Genomic DNA, 17,182 nt, shown 5'->3' with positions numbered 1-17,182 from the left:
GGCGTGAGCCACCGCCCTCATCCTCTAGTCACTGTTTTGTAATTGATTTCTAACTTGATTGTTTTGTGTTCAGAGAATGTGGTTTTTATAACAACAGTAGTTTGTTATAGATCGATACAAGAAACATAGAGCACTCTAAGTATTTTGAGCAGGAAGGAATGACTTGATTGGGGAGCCATGGGTTGGCTAAAGGAGTGGGCCCTGACTTGGCTCTCCAAAATCGAGTCACCAGAGAAATTCTCGCCTGCTAGGCAACTCCTGCAACCATGGAGGTCCGTGCATATCCCCAGCCGTGATGGGGTCCACAAAACCTGAATCAGGAGGCCACAGTGCTGGAATGAACTCTCAATTCCTAGGAATCTAGAGAACGAACACTAGATAGAAAGCTGTTCCAGAAAATCCTCACCTTTCACACCTTTGTGGGCCAGCTGAGCAGCAGCCTGTGTAAAAGAGCAGGATGAGGACCTCTGCTTCACTGCTGTCTTTTGAATCCTGTACACTGCCTCTGATTGGCAGAATAAGAGGATCTGGAGATGTAATTCTGAGGTTTCTAAACTCTGCTTTACATGAAGGCACCTCCAGAGATTGAGCAAAACATCTTCATCTCCACTACACCAATCCTTTGAAATTTATTTTCTTTTTTCACATGTGCTTGAATGTATATTGCACACCTGTTGGGTGCCATGATCCCATTGAGTCTATCTATCAATTGTAAGATGTGTCGTTAGTTTATGTTCCATTAGGAAGAAAAAAGCTGGCACCTAAACCAGGAGCAGTGAATCCTTCTCACTTAGAATCTTTATTTATACTGTCTGATATTTTTTCAACTTATTTCAATATTAGTTTCTTTTTTTGTTTTTCTATTGTGAACATATATAAAAAGTGAAATATGAGGCTGGGTGCGGGTGGCTCATGCCTGTAATCCCAGCACTTTGGGAGGCTGAGGCGGGTGGATCACGAGGTCAGGAGATTGAGACCATCCTGGCTAACACAGTGAAACCCCATCTCTACTAAAAATACAAAAAATTAGCCGGGCATGGTGGTGGGCGCCTGTAGTCCCAGCTACTTGGGAGGCTGAGGTACTTGGGAGACTGAGACAGGAGAATGGTGTGAACCCAGGAGGCGGAGCTTGCAGTGAGCCAAGATTGGGCCACTGCATTCCAGCCTGGGTGACAGAGTGAGACTCCGTCTCAAAAAAAAAAAAATGTGAAATATGAGTACAGTAAGTTGGTCAAGGTATTCCTGAAGCTTATTTACAGATTCCCACTCCTGAATCAGTTGTCTACTCAGAATAGTTGTTATTTGTGTTTTTCTACACAGTGCTGTCACCATAGAAGGCATTATTGACACAGCAGTTCTTAAAGAGTGCTCCTATATTGTCTCCTGGATTTTTTTCTAATGTTTTGCAGAATTTTTTGCTGAGATTTTGTTGATCTTACCAGAAAGTATCAATGAATAATCTGTGGCAATGACTAGACTCATAATCCTTCATGAGATTATTCTTAAATTTTGTTTTTGCATGAAACATTAAGGAGTAGCAGTTGTTTAGTTTTGCCTCTAGCAATAATCAGATTCACAGCTATGTAGGCAATGATATGTAAATGTCACAATTCACTTCAAATATGTTAAAATGTGGAAAAAAAGCACATCTTATAATCAGTGAAGTATATTATGCCTATTAAATCAAGCTTGCTATTGTGTTGGTAAGATCTTCAACATTTTTTTTTTTTTGCCTTTGGGAAAAATTTTATTTTTACATGTACATCTGTCAATTTTTGCTTTATATATTTTGAGGCTATTTTGTTAGATGCATATAAATTCTGACTTTGTGAATAACTGAACAAAATGTCATTATCTAGTGACTCACAGCTTTAGTCTATTTTTCTTAAAGTTTTTTTGCCTATTTTTTCTTATAGTGGTACCAACATTTTTCGGTAAGAATTTGTGTGGTATATCACTTTCTACCCTTTTACCAACTTTTATGTATTCGTATGTTTTAAATGTGCCTCTTTTAAAGAGCATTTAGTGGGATGTTTTTTGTTCTGGTTTTTAAGTCCAAGTTTTAAAACTTACTCCTTTTTTTCACTTATGTTCATTGTAAATGTATCAGTTACTTCTTACTGCATAACAAACTTCTCCAAAGGAATTGGCTTAAAACAGCAATGGCCTGGCTGGGCACGGTGGCTCATGCCTATAATCCCAGCACTTTGGGAGGCCGAGGCCGGCGGATCACCTCAGGTCGGGAGTTTGAGACGAGCCTAACATGGAGAAACCCCTTTTCTACTAAAAAAACAAAATTAGTTGGGCATGGCAGCGCATGCCTGTAAATCCCAGCTACTCAGGAGGCTGAGGCAGGAGAATCGATTGAACCCGGGAGGTGGAGGTTGCGGTGAGCTGAGATTCGCACCACTGCACTCCAGCCTGGGCAACAAGAGTGAAACTCCGTCTCAAAAAAAAAAAACAAAAAACAAAAAACTAGCAATGGGCTGTTGTCTCACCATCCGAATTTCCGAGTTGGCTGGCGGTTCACTTGCTGCTCTTGTCTGGGTTCACCCACGTTGTCACATACAGCTGGAAGGCCAGCCAGGGGCTGAGCCCATCCCAGATGACTTCTCTTACGTGTTCATCTGGGGCCTTGGCTGAGGTGCTGCAGCAGCTGGGACCTCAGGGACTCTTCCATGTGGTTTCTTTACACGATGGATTTCATTTTCAAGGTTGCTGGCCCAGGGCATGGTGGTCTCAGGTTCCAGGATAGGGGAGGGGCAAGACCTTGAGGCCTGGGTGCTGGGCCCTGCCCACTGTCACATCTGTCATCTTCTCTTGGTCAAAGGAAGTCCCAAAGCCAGTCCAGAGAAAACAGTGGGAAATAGACTTCCCTTCTTGAGAGGAGGAACCTCAAAATACCATGGCTGTGTTTTTCTGTCTACCACGGTAAAGATCAGTATATTTGGATTTTTTTTTCCTGCACCCAATATTTTGCATTTTGTATTTCTAACAGTTGTTCTGTGTTTCTCTTTCTCTTTCCTTGCCTTTTTTTGGATTATTTTTTCTCATTCCAGTTTTAGTTTCCCTTTCCCAATGTGGGCATTTTGAGCTCCATTCCTTTCCTGCTTACCCTAGAAATTTTAGTATGCATTCTTAACTTGCCAAGTCTAAAGTTAATCATGTATCCCCTCTGCCTTCGAACCCTAAGAACTTTAGAGCAAATTACTTCCCTTCTTATTTACATGCTGTTGTTGTTGAGCATTTTAGTTCTGTTCTTATTCTATGAGATGTTGTTATCTTACACAGTCAGGTTTTTTTAAGATTTACTTATGGAAACCAGTGCTCATCATTTTCTCTTGCTGCTCACACCTCCTGTATTGGATCCCTTCTCTTGATTGAACTTATTTAAGAATTTCTATTAGTGATAATGGTGCACCAGTGGCCAACTCCAGTTTGTGTCTGAAAATGTCACCCTTCACCTAATGCAAAGAAGGCTGGGCAAGGAACCAGTGTCCTGGAACAGTAAAGATCAGCACATGGAGATTGAGGAGAAATGACAAGAAAGAAGGTTCCAAGGAGGTGGTGAGAATCGGGCCCTTGGAGCCTCTGCGGCTTTCCTGCCTGCCTCTGCAGCTCAGTGCAGAATCCTGGCTAGCTGCGGCACCCCACTCACCTGGCCCTTTCCGTTGTTGCTAACACGTGACTGCCCTGTTACCTACCTGGATGTCATAGTTTGAATGCTGCTTTATCACCCACTGAAGTCACGTAACTTGTCGAGTGGTGAGGAGAGGCAGAGCGCAGCCCCTGGCAGCTCAGAGCCTGCCGGTTTGTTCTGCGTGTCATCGTACTGCTTCAGTAGTCTCCAGAAACTCATGCTCATTTAATAGTTGAGCCAGGCACGGTGGCTCATACCTACAATCCCAGCACTTTGGGAGGCCGAAGTAGAGGATTACTTGAGCCCAGGAGTTTGAGACTAGCCTGGACAACAGCATAGTGAGACCCTGTCTCTACAAAAACAATTTGAAAGTTAGCTGGGCATGGTGGTACATGCCTGTGGTCCCAGATGTTCAGGAGGCTGAGGCGGGAGGATCACCTGAGTTTGGGACGCTGAGGCTGCAGTGAGCTGTGATTGTGCCATTGCACTCCAGACTGAGAGACAGAGCAAGATCCTTTCTCAAAATAACCAGTTTAAATTGCTGGGTATAACAGTGTTATGAGATAGGTGTTATTTCTGTGTGTGTTAAACCACGGCTCCATGTAGAGTTTCCATGTAGTGGATTAACTGGGACCAGTGCTCAAAGTCCATGCTTTGCCAGTGTTCTTAGTTTCCTGCAGAATCAGCCAGTCTCTGAACTGACCAAAAATCTAAAAAGCTCCATATCACAACAAAAATTAGTATTGATTAGTAATAAAGGTAAACTTAAGGGTAAGAGAATCCATTTCAATTAGGACTAGGTAGCCAGAAATACACAGTTGTGAGTCAAATGACCAAATTTTTGTTCAGAATACGTATTATCACATTTGACTTATAGTGACTAAAACATGGTGAGGGTTCTGGCCACAGTTCATACCTGTGAGACTCCATCTTTCTCCAGAAGTCATAGAACTGCGGGTGAACTCCATGGAAGATCTCATATGTTTGTATATACATGTATATAAAATGTGTCAGAGTGTCTCTGTTTATAGCAGTAAACTAGAAAGCTGCAGCTTCTTGGTAGACTGGAATCTGTTAGATAACTAGATTATTAATATAACTTGAAAGTTAGAAAGTACTGAATCAACTTGGAGATACCACTTGCTTATTTTTTAATATGAGTATGTGTGACAGTCTCCCATTTTTCATTGATTCTGAGACACAAATTTGTATACCTTTTAAACTGCCTGAAATTAAGCATACATCTTATAATTGATGGGCTCTTAGGTTTTATTAAAGATGGTAAATAAGGGAATGATTCTGAATTTCTTAATATTATTGCACACTTTGTTAGTGGTTGGTTTAGGATTTATATATACACCTTTCATTTCTCAGTCTATCATCAAATGATGTTAACCATTTCACATGTGGGATAAGCAGCTTATAACAGTGTGCTTTCCTTTCTCCTTCCCAACCTTTGTTCTGTTTTATATTTGTTATTAACCCAATACATGTTTTATTATTTCTGCTTTAAACAATAACAGTAAATCTTTTAAAGAGGTATCTGTCATGAAGGGAAAGTATTCACTCACATAGTTATCATTTACAATACTTTCATTCTTTTGCATCAGTAACAAATTTTTATCTGGTATCTTTTCTTTCCCCTGCATGAAGGACTACTTTAACATTTCTTGCAGATGTGCTAGTGGCAAATTAGTTTAAGTTTTTATATCTGAAAATGTCTTTGTTTCATCTTTATTTTTGAAAGAGATTTTGCAGGGTGTAGAATTTTGTTATTTTGTTTGCTTGTTTTTTTATTGTTTATTTTTTAGAGATAGGTTCTTGCTATGTTGCCCAGGCCAGCCTCAACTCTTGGGCTCCAGATCCTCCTGCTACAGACTCCCCAGTGGCTGGGACTACAGGTACACAACCACTGTGCCTGGCTGTTTTTCTAACCCCATCATTTCAGGCAACAGGATAAATCCAGTCCCTGTTACTCCATCGTGGCTGGAAGCAGAAGGTCCACACTCAAGTACTTTAATTAAATTCCTACAAACCTGAACCCAAAACATAGACCTCAACACAGTGAGTCTTTGTGATTTTGCAGATCTAAGTTTGTGGAAGGCTAGTGCCTGAGAAAGGCAAGGATTTTGGCTGAATGATGTGAATTTGCTCCTGATTCTTATGTAAAGCTTCACTGGCAGCACCTTTTACTAAAATGGAGGATTTCCTGTCTTCTTTCCACATTATTTTTTCCTTGTGGAAACATTTATATTTGCCATCAAGAATTAGAGTAAGAATGTTGAAACCGTGTGTGCTGCACAGACTCATTCTCTTTTAGAGCCTGATGCATTGTTAGAAATAATCCAGTGTGTCCAACCTCCTCCATCAGATGAGAACTGAGTCTGAAGGACCTTTTCCTAGCCTGTGTCTGGAATGTCAGGATTTTATAGGGAAGCTCATGGTGGGTGCATTCAACCAGCTTTAGAGATTTCATGCCAGACCAGTGATTTCCAGTTAAGCTGCCTTTTTTTTTTTTTTTTTTTTTTAGCAGCTTTATTGAGGTTGGAGGGGAAGTTTTCATTGTATGCCTTTTTATATGTTTGTGTATGTGTAACCATATCCATATATTACTTTATCCATTCAAAAATAAACTGCTAGATTTCTTGGGAGGAAAAAACCACTTGACCTTTGTTTCTTCTTACCTAACAGAGTCCAAGTAACAAAACATACATGATGTCAATAAGTGAACCCAAGCCTTAGATAACTTTGATTGAAGGCTGGTTTGTTGCTGTGGAAAAGATCTGGATAATTAAGGACACCTTCTCTGAACATTGCTTATCTTCCCATTTTTAGTATGGCGGTCACATGTGTGAAATTGTGTATCAGCAGATTCTGTGACTGCAAAGTTATTTTGGATGCAGAGGGATACTGATAGAACGTCACTAAACAGCTGGTCTAACAGCTAAATGTTGGTATTTGCTATACAATCTGGGTATCCAAAGACACAATAGGTACTTAAATGACAGAAGCTTCGCAGAGACTGGTTCAGAAATATTTTATCACATACTCCTATTCCTTTTATTTATTCCTTTTCATGTGTCAAGGATAATTCTGTTACTTCCTAGTAATGCTTTCTCCAAATATCCTCAGTGATATTGCTACAGATGTTACTAGCCACTTAATACCTGAAAGTTGTTTTTTTTTTTTTTTTTTTTTAAAGTGAGTGTCTCACTCTGTTACTCAGGTTGGAGTGCAGTAGCACAATCATAGCTTGCTGCATCTTCAAACTGAAGGCCTCAAGCGATCCCCCCACTTCAGCCTCTTGAGTACCCTGGACTGTGGGCATGTGCAACATGTCTGGCTAATTTCTTTTCTGTTTTTTGTAGAGACAGAGTTTCTTTGTGTTGCCCAGGCTGGTCTCGAACTCCTGGCCTTAAGCAATCTTTTGGCTTTGGCTTCCCAAAGTACTGGGATTACAGGCGTGAGCCATTACACCTGGCCAAATACCTGAAACTTAAATTTTTTTTTAATATGAAAAATTCAAACTCTTAGAATGTAAAATGGATAATGGATCAAATAGATTTAATAATTGTTATAATTTTGCTCAAGTCTTTTTTTTCCCCCTTTGAGGCAGAGTTTCACTCTTGTTGCCCAGGCTGGAGGGCAGTGGCATGATCTTGGCTCACTGCAACCTCCCCCTCTTGGGTTCAAGCATTTCTCCTGCCTCACCCTCCCAGGTAGCTGGAATTTCAGGCACCCACCATTACACCTGGCTAATTTTTGTATTTTTAGTAGAGACGGGATTTCATCATGTTGGCCAGGCTGGTCTGGAACTGCTGACCTCAGGTGATCCACCCACCTCGGCCTCCCAAAGTGCTGGGATTACAGGTGTGAGCCACCGCGCTCAGCCTCAATTCTTTTTTTGCTAAAGTATTTCGAAGTATAGACATAATAGCATTATATCCCTATATACTATGGCATGAATCTCTAGAAAATAAGGACATTTCTCTACACAGCCACTATGTCTTTGTCCCACTGTACAAAATTTTATTTTAGATGTGGAAATTCTGATTGCAATACTGGTAAACGGCTAGTGCTTATTCAACTCCTTAGGGCCTTAAGGGGGTAGGAAAAGATAGGTATTACTGAAAGATAAAAATCAAGGAAATCCTTTGATTCCGATTAAAAGGTATTTTAGGATCTTTAGAGTTAAATCATTCTGGTGTTTAGATTCACTTTGTACGTCTTCACTCTGTGTTAACAACCAACCCTGCTCATCCTCAGGGTAGGAGGAGAGAAACTGTAGATAGACTTTCTTAAAAAGGAAACAGAAATGTATGCCGATGCTTGAATTAAAGCTCTCCCCTTGCAGACTCTTGTTTTCCTATATCTGCACAGGAGAGCTCAGCAGAAGAAAATTCTTTTCATAAATGTTGTTGACAGACTTGATTTGAATCTTCAGGTACATTTACTTTTTAGTAACAGGATAGTATCAGTCAGCTGGTTACTTTTAGATATACTTTTTGCCATATTGAAATAAGATGCAGCTGGGTGCAGTGGCTCACGCCTGTAATCCCAGCACTTTGGGAGGCTGAGGCGGGTGGATCACCTGAGGTTAGGAGTTTGAGACCAGCCTGGCCAACACGGTGAAACCCCGTCTCTACTAAAAACACAGAAAATTAGCTGGGCATGGTGGTGCGTGCCTATAATCCCAGCTACTTGTGAGGCTGGGGCAGGAGAATCACTTGAACGTGGGAGGTGGAGGTTGCAGTGAGCTGAGATTGCGCCATTGCACTCCAGCCTGGGCAACAAAAGTGAAACTCCGTCTCAAAAAAAAAAAAAAAAAAAAAAAGAAAAAGAGAAAAAAGATGCTCCCTCAGATGCATAAGAGTAATAGTTTTGAAGATTCAAGAACTGCCTGCTTGCTTCTTTATTTTATTTGATCTCTCTGGGCATTCGATGTTGGTTTTCTGCCTGTTGAAATTCTTTATTGGCTTTCATTCTTTCCTGCTTCTCACATTATCTCTTGATCTGGATTTCTTTGTGTTTCTTCTCCTTCAACGCTAAGTGTGGTACACATTCATTCCACTCGTGCTCTTTAGCCGATCACAGTAAAATGTCAGGTGGAGCTAGGCTGAGCCAACGAGAATAGAGCATAGACTTTATGGGCTTCTCAGAAGGAGGACTTCTCACTCTTGAGAGAGACATAGGACTAAGGAAGCATGTAGTTTCAGTTGCTGTGGGAAGCCTAGAGTGAGAAGGAGATAGACTTTAGGATGAAACTGACACATTGGAAGGCAGGATGAACAGACTGGGTTACTGATGACATCGTTGAGCTACCAGACCACCCAATAGCATATTGCATGACTTTGGATCTCCTTGAGCTTATCCTACGTGGAGTTTGATGAGCACCTTGGAGGTGTATGTTCATGTCATTCATCAAATTTGGGACATTTCAGCCATTATTTCTTCAAATATTTTTTGTTTTTCTCCTGGGAAAGAATCATTAGACTTTCCCTGGCTTTGGTTTCCTCATTTATAAAATGAGGATAATAATGGCTGCTCTCAGTTATTTGGGGGGTTTAATGGAGATGACCTGTTAGTTGATCAATAAATTGTAGTTCCTTCCTCATTCATTGCTTGACATAGAGGATTGCTTAAGAAAACAGCAGTGTGAATACAAAAAATTAGCTGGGCATGATGGCAGGCACCTGTAATCCCAGCTACTCGGGAGGCTGGGGCAGGAGAATCACTTGAACTCAGGAGGTGGAGGTTGCAGTGAGCCGAGATCTTGCCACCGCACTCCAGCCTGGTGACAGAGCGAGACTCTGTGTCAAAAAACAAAACAAAACAAAAAAAAATTGACTTGTTGCTGGACACAGTGGCTCACACCTGTAATCCCTGTGCTTTAGGAGGCCAAGGTAGGAGTTTTGCTTTAGGCCAGGTGTTCAAGGCCAGCCTGGGCAACATAGCAAGACCCTGTCTCTAAATGAAAAAAAAAAAAATAGCCAGACATGGTGGCGCATGTCTGTAATCCTAGCTACTTGGGAGGCTGAGGTGGGAGGATTGCTTGAGCCCAGGAGTTCAAGGCTACAGTGAGCCATTGCAGCATTTCACTCCAGTGAGATCCTGTCTCTACAGAAAACAATAATATAATTTGTAGGAGTTACATATTTTGAATCCCAATTCTTTGGCAGTTTCTGGCTCAGCTCTTCTTCACTTTGTGGTGTGGAACTTTTGGAGAATAAAGTTTTTATTTATTAATTTTTTTTGAGACACAGATTCTGTGTTGCCCAGACTGGGGTGCAGTGGCACAGTCAGCCTCACAGTCATGATCATGGCTCACTGCAGCCTCAAACTCCTGGGCTGAAGTGATCCTGCCACCTCAGGCTCCCAAAGTGACTGGACCCACAGGCATGCACCACCATGCCTGGCTATTTTTCATTTTCTTTAGTTCAGATGGGGGTCCCAGGCTGGTCTCGAACTCCTGGCCTCAAGTGATCCTCCCACCTTGGCCTCCCAAAGTGCTTGGATACAGGCATGAGCCACCTTGCCTGGCCTAGTTTCTTAATTTTGATATAATTAAATGTATTAATATTTTCATTTGTGATTTATATTTTGTCTATCTTGTTTAAGAAGTCCTTCCCTTGCTGGGTGCAGTGAACCCAGGAGATGGAGGATGCAGTGAGCCAAGATTGTGCCACTGCACTCCAGCCAGGGCGACACAGCTAGATTCCATCTCAAAAAAAAAAAAAAAAAAAAAGTGCTTCCCTACCCTGAAATTATAAAAAAAATTCTCCTATATTTACTTCTAAAAATTGTATAGCGTTCCCCTTCACATTTAAGCCTTTAATCCACTTGTAATTGATTGAAAATATGTATGATTGATAACATACAATCTGCTTTTATTTTTTCCATATAAATAACTGTCTTCACATATATTTATTGAAGAGTCCAGTCTGTTTTTGAGCTGAATGTCAGCTCTGCTGTGAATCATATTTTTGTCGGCCTGTGGTCTTTTCCTGGGCGCTGTCTATGTTTATTTATTTATTTATTTATTTTAATTTTTGTAGAGAAAGGATCTCACCATCTTGCTCAGGCTGGTCTTGAACTCCTGGGCTCAAGCGATCCTCCCGCCTCAGTCTCCCAAAGTGCTGGGATTAGAGACATGAGCCACCGTGCTTGGACTTAGCCTTCTTTCATAGTCATCATTTTATTTGTGAGACTCATCCATATTGATAGACTTAGCTCATTCTTTTTAATTTTTTTTTTCCCGAAACAGAATCTCCCTCTGTTGCCCAGGCTGGAGTGCAGTGATGTGATTTCACCTCACTGCAGCCTCCGCCTCCTGGGTTCAAGCAATTCTCCTGCCTCAGCCTCCCGAGTAGCTGAGATTGCAGGCATGCACCACCACGCCCAGCTGATTTCTGTATTTTTAGTAGAGACAGGATTTCACCATGTTGGCCAGGCTGCTCTCAAACTCCTGACCTCAAGTGATCCACCCACCTCAGCCTCCTAAAGTGCTGGGATTACAGGCATGAGCCACTGTGCCTGGCCTGAAAAAATATTTTTGTTGGATGGGATTCTATTTTATGAATATACTGCAATTTATTCGCGTTCTTATTGATGAATATTTAGGCTGTTTTCTGGTTATAAAGAGCGCTCCTATGAGTGTCTTAGATACAGTCTCAATGGGAGCGTTTCTTTAGGACAAATACCTGTGTATGGAATTGCTGGGTGGCAGCATGTACCCACCTCAGCCTTGCTAGATGTTGCCAATTTGTTCTCCAAAGTAGTTAATTATTTTTTTCTTCTTTCAGTGCCTGAAGACCTCTCATTAGAAGAGAGAGAAGAACTTCTAGACATTCGTCGAAGAAAAAAGGAACTTATTGATGACATTGAGGTAAAAAAAAACAACAACAACAAAAAAAAAACAACCAAAAATCCAAAACTCTTTTTTTTGCTTTTGAGTAAAATGGTAAAAGAGTAGCCTCATAAAAATGTAAAAAAAAAAAAAAAAAAAAAAGGTATTTAGCGTGTGCATATAAGAACTACACAAAGAGACAGAGTGAAGAAGTTATCAAGTTGGGAAGCAAAGACTCCACACAGGCAGTGAGACCTTGGGTAGAAATCAAGACATCGTAGAACTGAGGTTAGCAGTAGCCAGCTCGCAAACCCAGGGCCCCAGGCAGCGTATCATCTAAAGCAGCAGCAAGCCACCAGCGCATTGCTCTGTCACATTGTGCACTGAGACCCTCTTTCATTATCCAGTATTTTTTTTGTTTTGTTTTTTGCTTTTTGCTTTTTTGAGACAGAATCTTGCTCTGTTGCCCAGGCTGGAGTGCAGTGGCACGATCTGGGCTCACTGCATCCTTTGCCTCCTGGGTTCACGCCATTCTCCCGCCTCAGTCTCCCGAGTAGCTGAGATTACAAGCACCTGCCACCATACCCAGCTAATTTTTTGTATTTTTAGTAGAGACAGGGTTTCATTGTGTTAGCCAGATTGGTCTTGATCTCCTGACCTCGTGATCCACCCGCCTCAGCCTCCCAAAGTGCTGGGATCACAGGCGTGAGCCATCGCATCCAGCCACCAATATGTTAATGTTCTAGCACCTAGAACATTGCCTGTTCCATTTTTGGCTCTCAGATGCCCTTTGAATGAATACGTGGGCATGTATTGGGTTCCAGCTGTGTACCAAGTGCCTACCAGGTGATAGGAGTAGAATGACACATTAGGCTGGGCACAGTGGCTTATACCTGTAATCCCAGCACTTTGGGAGGCCAAGGCGGGAGGATCTCTTGAGCCCAGGAGTTCAAGACCAGCCTGGGCAATATGGTCAAACCCCATCTCTACAAAAAATACAAAACTTAGCTGGGCATGGTGACGTGTAGCTGTAGTCCCAGCTACTCGGGAGGCTGAGGTGGGAGGATCACCTGAGCCCAAGAAGCTGAGGCTACAGTGAACTGTGATTGTGCCACTGTACTGCGGACTGGGCGACAGAGCAAGACCCTGTCTCAAAAAAAAAAAAAAAAATTAAAGACAAATAAAAACACAGGCACACAAACATGGGCTCTTCCACACTTGTGTACTTTACTCAGAGGACGGGGTAGAGGGAGGTCCCACAAGAGAAGCATGTGCATAAAGCCACCGTCTCGGCGTGGGAGAGCCTGTGATTGTTACACAAGTGACTCAGAGGGCCGGCCCTGGCCCCTTCCGTTTGGGGCTTCCTTGGGAAAGTCAATCAGACATGGAGGTCTTCTTTGAGAAGCTTTCTAGTCATTGTCATTGCCAAAATAAATGTGGCTTCATAGGCCACGGCAAGGATAGGCCTTGTCCCAGACAATAGCTCCTTTCTAGAAGCTTGCATTTTAAGTCTGAGTGTCTTGGCATATAATAGGGCCCTGAATAAAAATGTCTTTGTATTTGAAAGGTAATTCATGGAAATTTTTCTTCTAAGATTACCCTTCATTCTTGGGAAAATCAGATAACCCAGAGTTGGTCTCTGGTTGAAGAATAAGGATGTATATTATTTGGACATTAATAATCAGCCTGCTGGATAAATGTGGAATCGTAATCTAGCTCTAACTACTTCATTTTATCAGTGAGCACACTGAGGCGCAGGGAAGTTGGAGGCTTCCAGAGGTCAGTCTCATTAGTAGGGGCCACATCAAGGGAAAGGGGGTCTGTCCCCTCGGATGCATTTGGCTTCTCTGAGTGCCCTGAGTCAGGTCTGTTCACCCCCTGGGCTCTGTCCATGGTGCTGCATCTCATTCAAGGTGATAGAAGTGATCCTGAGACCACCGACCTAAACACACCTGAGCTTCAGCCTGAGACCACCGACCTAAACACACCCGAGCCTCAGCTTCTCCCTGGGAACACAGGCAGTGTTGAAGGAGGAGGCAGGTGACTGTATGCATGGCAGGGCTGAATAGTGCAGTTAAGCGAACTAAGGACTCATGGCTTTCCTTTTGTTGGTTTTTTTGTTTGTTTGTTTTTTGTTTTTTAAAAAAAGAGTCAAAGTCTTGCTCTGTCACCCAGACTGGAGTACAGTGGTGTGATTATGGCTCACTGTAGCCTCAAACTCGTGGGTTCACGCAGTCCTCCCTCCTCAGCCTCTCTAGTAGCTAGGACTACAGGCGTGTACCACCACACTCAGCTAATTTTTCTGTTTTTCTTTTTTGTAGCAATGAGGCCTTGCTACATTGCCCAGGCTGTTATCAAACTCCTGGTCTCAAGCGATCCCTCTGCTTCAACCTCCCAAAATGCTGGGATTACAGGCATGAGCCACCACTCCTGGCTTGGTTTTATCTTTTCACAGCTGTGATACTCCCCCCCAGTGTCCCTGCCTGATTTTATGTACAAATACCCTGGAATCTGCATAGTGGACCCCTCTGAACCTGGTATCTGATGAAAAGTGAGCAAATAATTTTGTTCTCTCCTAACTTGAGTTGGCTTTGACTATGAAGCTCTAGCTGTATTGATAATAGTATTGGTTTTTCCATCCCTGTGATGCTCAGGTGAGACCTCAGGGAAGATTGTCACAAGAGAACTAAAATTTCTGAGTCTCAGGGGAGAAAGGTTAAGACCCACTCCCCACCTCGAAATTCTTTTTTGACAGAGGCTGAAATATGAAATTGCAGAAGTGATGACAGAGATCGACAATCTCACTTCCGTAGAGGAGAGGTAACAATTTGTGGCTACACCTTTAAGCTATTTACTCTTTTCTTTCTACCTCCATCCTCTAGTCAAACTTCCAGAAAGTGGGGTGAGAGTGGTTGGGATGTGGGGAGCCTGTGGAGTTGTTAATTCCTCTCCTTTCCCCCCCGCTCTACGTGGAGGGGTCCAGGGGTGTTTCCCTGGATGTTACTTCCCATTGCCTCCTCTGTAAGTCATCATCTACCTTTATAGGTTCAGGCATAAGCACAGGCACTTCAGGGTTGACCCGCACAGAAATTACCTGCCTGCGTCATAAGGAGCTGTGCTTTATTAAAATCACTGGTTTGCATCATTAGCTTTTTCTGAAGTGTCTCAAGTTATCAAATCTGAAGAGCAATGGCGGCCGCACCACCCCTGCTGCCACTGTGGAGGCTGGAGGCCCCTCCGTGAGGGCCTGTGGTTCGCTTCCTTGAGCCCGTTGTTGCAGGGGAAAGTACACTGGAGGGCCATGACTGGGCTGCACTGTGAAAACAGCATGAGTGATTTTTAAATTATTTCACACCAATAGCAAAACGACTCAGAGGAACAAACAGATAGCCATGGGAAGAAAGAAATTCAACATGGATCCCAAAAAGGTAAGAGAATGCTCTCCCTTTTCTGGCCTGCAGGAGGTGGACTAATTGATTTGAACTGCCGTTTCCCTTTTGGACAGAGGTCAGAGGTGGTCCGCCCTCTGTCCACCTCATAAAAGACTGGGAGTTGAAGGCACATTTTTATCAAAAAGGGGCTGTTAACGAGTGGGGTGAAGCAGAAATGCCTTGTAGGGCTGGTGCCCTGGGCAGAAAGGCTTTTCTTTCAGAGTGAGCTCTGCTGGGTGAGGAAGTAGCCTCACAGGCACGGCTTGGACGACTCGGCACAGGCCGGGCTTGGCTCCAGGCAGCGCCCTTGCTGTCGAGGCTCATATTCCCATCTTCCCGTTTGACCTGGACCCTACAGTCAGGGAATCACGTGACTAGGAAGGAGCAGGGGTGGGAGTGGAACCCTGGTGTCCAGAGGTTACGGGCTTTATAATCTGGGTGGGTTAAGTGGTTCACATAAGAGGACTTTATTCCACCATTCACCTTAAAAAGGAGGTGTCTGTGAAAAAACAAGGGATCCTCCACATTTAAGCCAGCATCTTCCTCTTTCCTCAAGTTGGATTTTCTAGGGAAACACTTGAAAACAGTGAAACCTGAAACATGTAGCTGCTTGTTTTTGAGACTGAGCTAAGGGATTTGGCAGAATCTGTGAAGCTTTTTGGAGGACATTTTGGTTTTGAGAAAGAAGGGTAGACCTGAGTCTTCAGGGTTGAGGAGAGGAACGGTGTGTCCACGGGAAGGTCTCCCTGCAGAGCTGGTTCACGCCGCTCCTGTGGTCTTCAGTCGGTCTGCACTTTTTTTTTTTTTTTGAGACGGAGTCTTGCTCTGTCGCCCAGGCTGGAGTACAGTGGCACGATCTGGGCTCACTGCAAGCTCCGCCTCCCGGGTTCATGCCATTCTCCTGCCTCAACCTCCTGAGTAGCTGAGACTACAGGCGCCCGCCATCATGCCCGGCTAGTTTTTTGTATTTTTAGTAGAGATGGGGTTTCCTGTGTTAGCCAGGCTGGTCTTGATCTCTTGACCTCATGATCTGCCCGCCTCGGCCTCCCAAAGTTCTGGGATTACGGGCGTGAGCCACCGCGCCTGGCCCAGTCGGTCTGTACTTCTAACGTTCCCCTTGCTTTTCTGGCATTGAGCCTCTGTGCTAATTAGTTAATTATTTGTTCATTCGATAAATATCTGATTGCAGAATTCCATTGTACAAGGTCTAAGATCTGTAAACTCACATAAGTGCAGGTGCAGTTGCAGGTGATATTTACAGAAGTGCATGTCCTTATTTCCTGCTCATGGTTTGCAGGTCTGGGACTGCAGGTATGCGCCACTGCGCCCAGATAATTTTTTTTTTTTGAGACAGAGTCTCACTCTGTTGCCCAGGCTGGAGTGCAGTGGCGCGATCTTGGCCCACCGCAAGCTCCACCTCCCGGGTTCACACCATTCTCCTGCCTCAGCCTCCCGAGTAGCTGGGACTACAGGTGCTGGCCACCACGCCCGGCTAATTTTTTGTATTTTTTTTAGTAGAGACAGGGTTTCACTGTGTTAGCCAGGATGATCTCGGTCTCCTGACCTTGTGATCTGCCCACCTTGGCCTCCCAAAGTGCTGGGATTACAGGCATGAGCCTACTGCACCTGGTCAAATTTCACCACGTTGGCCAGGCTGGTCTCCTGACCTCAGGTGATCCGCCCACCTCGGCCTCCCAAAAGTGCTGGGATTACAGGCATGAGCCAACCGCGCCAGGCCATGTCTGGATTTTCTTAAGGCCCAGCACATCTGCACCCAGAGGAGGGTTTTTGTTTAACACATACACTCTAGCCACTGTGAAAACTTTCCTGTTGCTTTCTAGTTCTCTGCTTATGGGGCATAAATCATCCCCAAGATGGAATGAAAATTGTCAATTTTGTGAATTTGGAAATGATTTGATATTTTGGGTAACAGCTTTTCTTTAAGGAGTTGGAACTGTGGAGTTAGATTTATCCGCAGATTTAATAAGCATTGGAAGCATCTCAGGATTCTTTATGAAAGTGGATGTACTCAGAACTGGACCTTATATTTTAAGGGGACCCAAGTGGTGCAGCACAGGGCAGCACACCAATAAGTTCATGGATAAATTCTAATCTCATGAAATACATACAAATAAATACCTATTTTTTAAAGGGATGCTACTGAGGCCTGGTGTGGTGGCTTACGCGTATAATCCCAGCACTTTAGGAGGCCCAGCTGGGCGGATCACCTGAGGTCAGGAGTTTGAGACCAGCCTGGCCAACATG

The 17,182-nt window shown here is 43.4% G+C and overlaps 1 protein-coding gene across 2 annotated transcripts in view; it reads left to right on the top strand.

Annotated features, from left to right (window-relative positions):
- Positions 1-17,182, top strand: part of CYTH3 (cytohesin 3) — a 106,355-nt gene that overhangs the window by 66,455 nt on the left and 22,718 nt on the right. For both annotated transcript variants that reach the window (XM_054496156.2, XM_063668099.1), the window contains exons 2-4: positions 11,443-11,525; positions 14,242-14,306; positions 14,848-14,914. In XM_054496156.2, the coding sequence (XP_054352131.1) occupies positions 11,443-11,525; positions 14,242-14,306; positions 14,848-14,914 (215 nt within the window). The remainder of the gene's footprint in view (positions 1-11,442; positions 11,526-14,241; positions 14,307-14,847; positions 14,915-17,182) is intronic.

Source organism: Pongo pygmaeus, chromosome 6 (assembly GCF_028885625.2).
Source record: "Pongo pygmaeus isolate AG05252 chromosome 6, NHGRI_mPonPyg2-v2.0_pri, whole genome shotgun sequence".
Classification (NCBI taxonomy): domain Eukaryota; kingdom Metazoa; phylum Chordata; class Mammalia; order Primates; family Hominidae; genus Pongo; species Pongo pygmaeus.
This window is presented reverse-complemented; position numbering and strand designations above follow the sequence as displayed.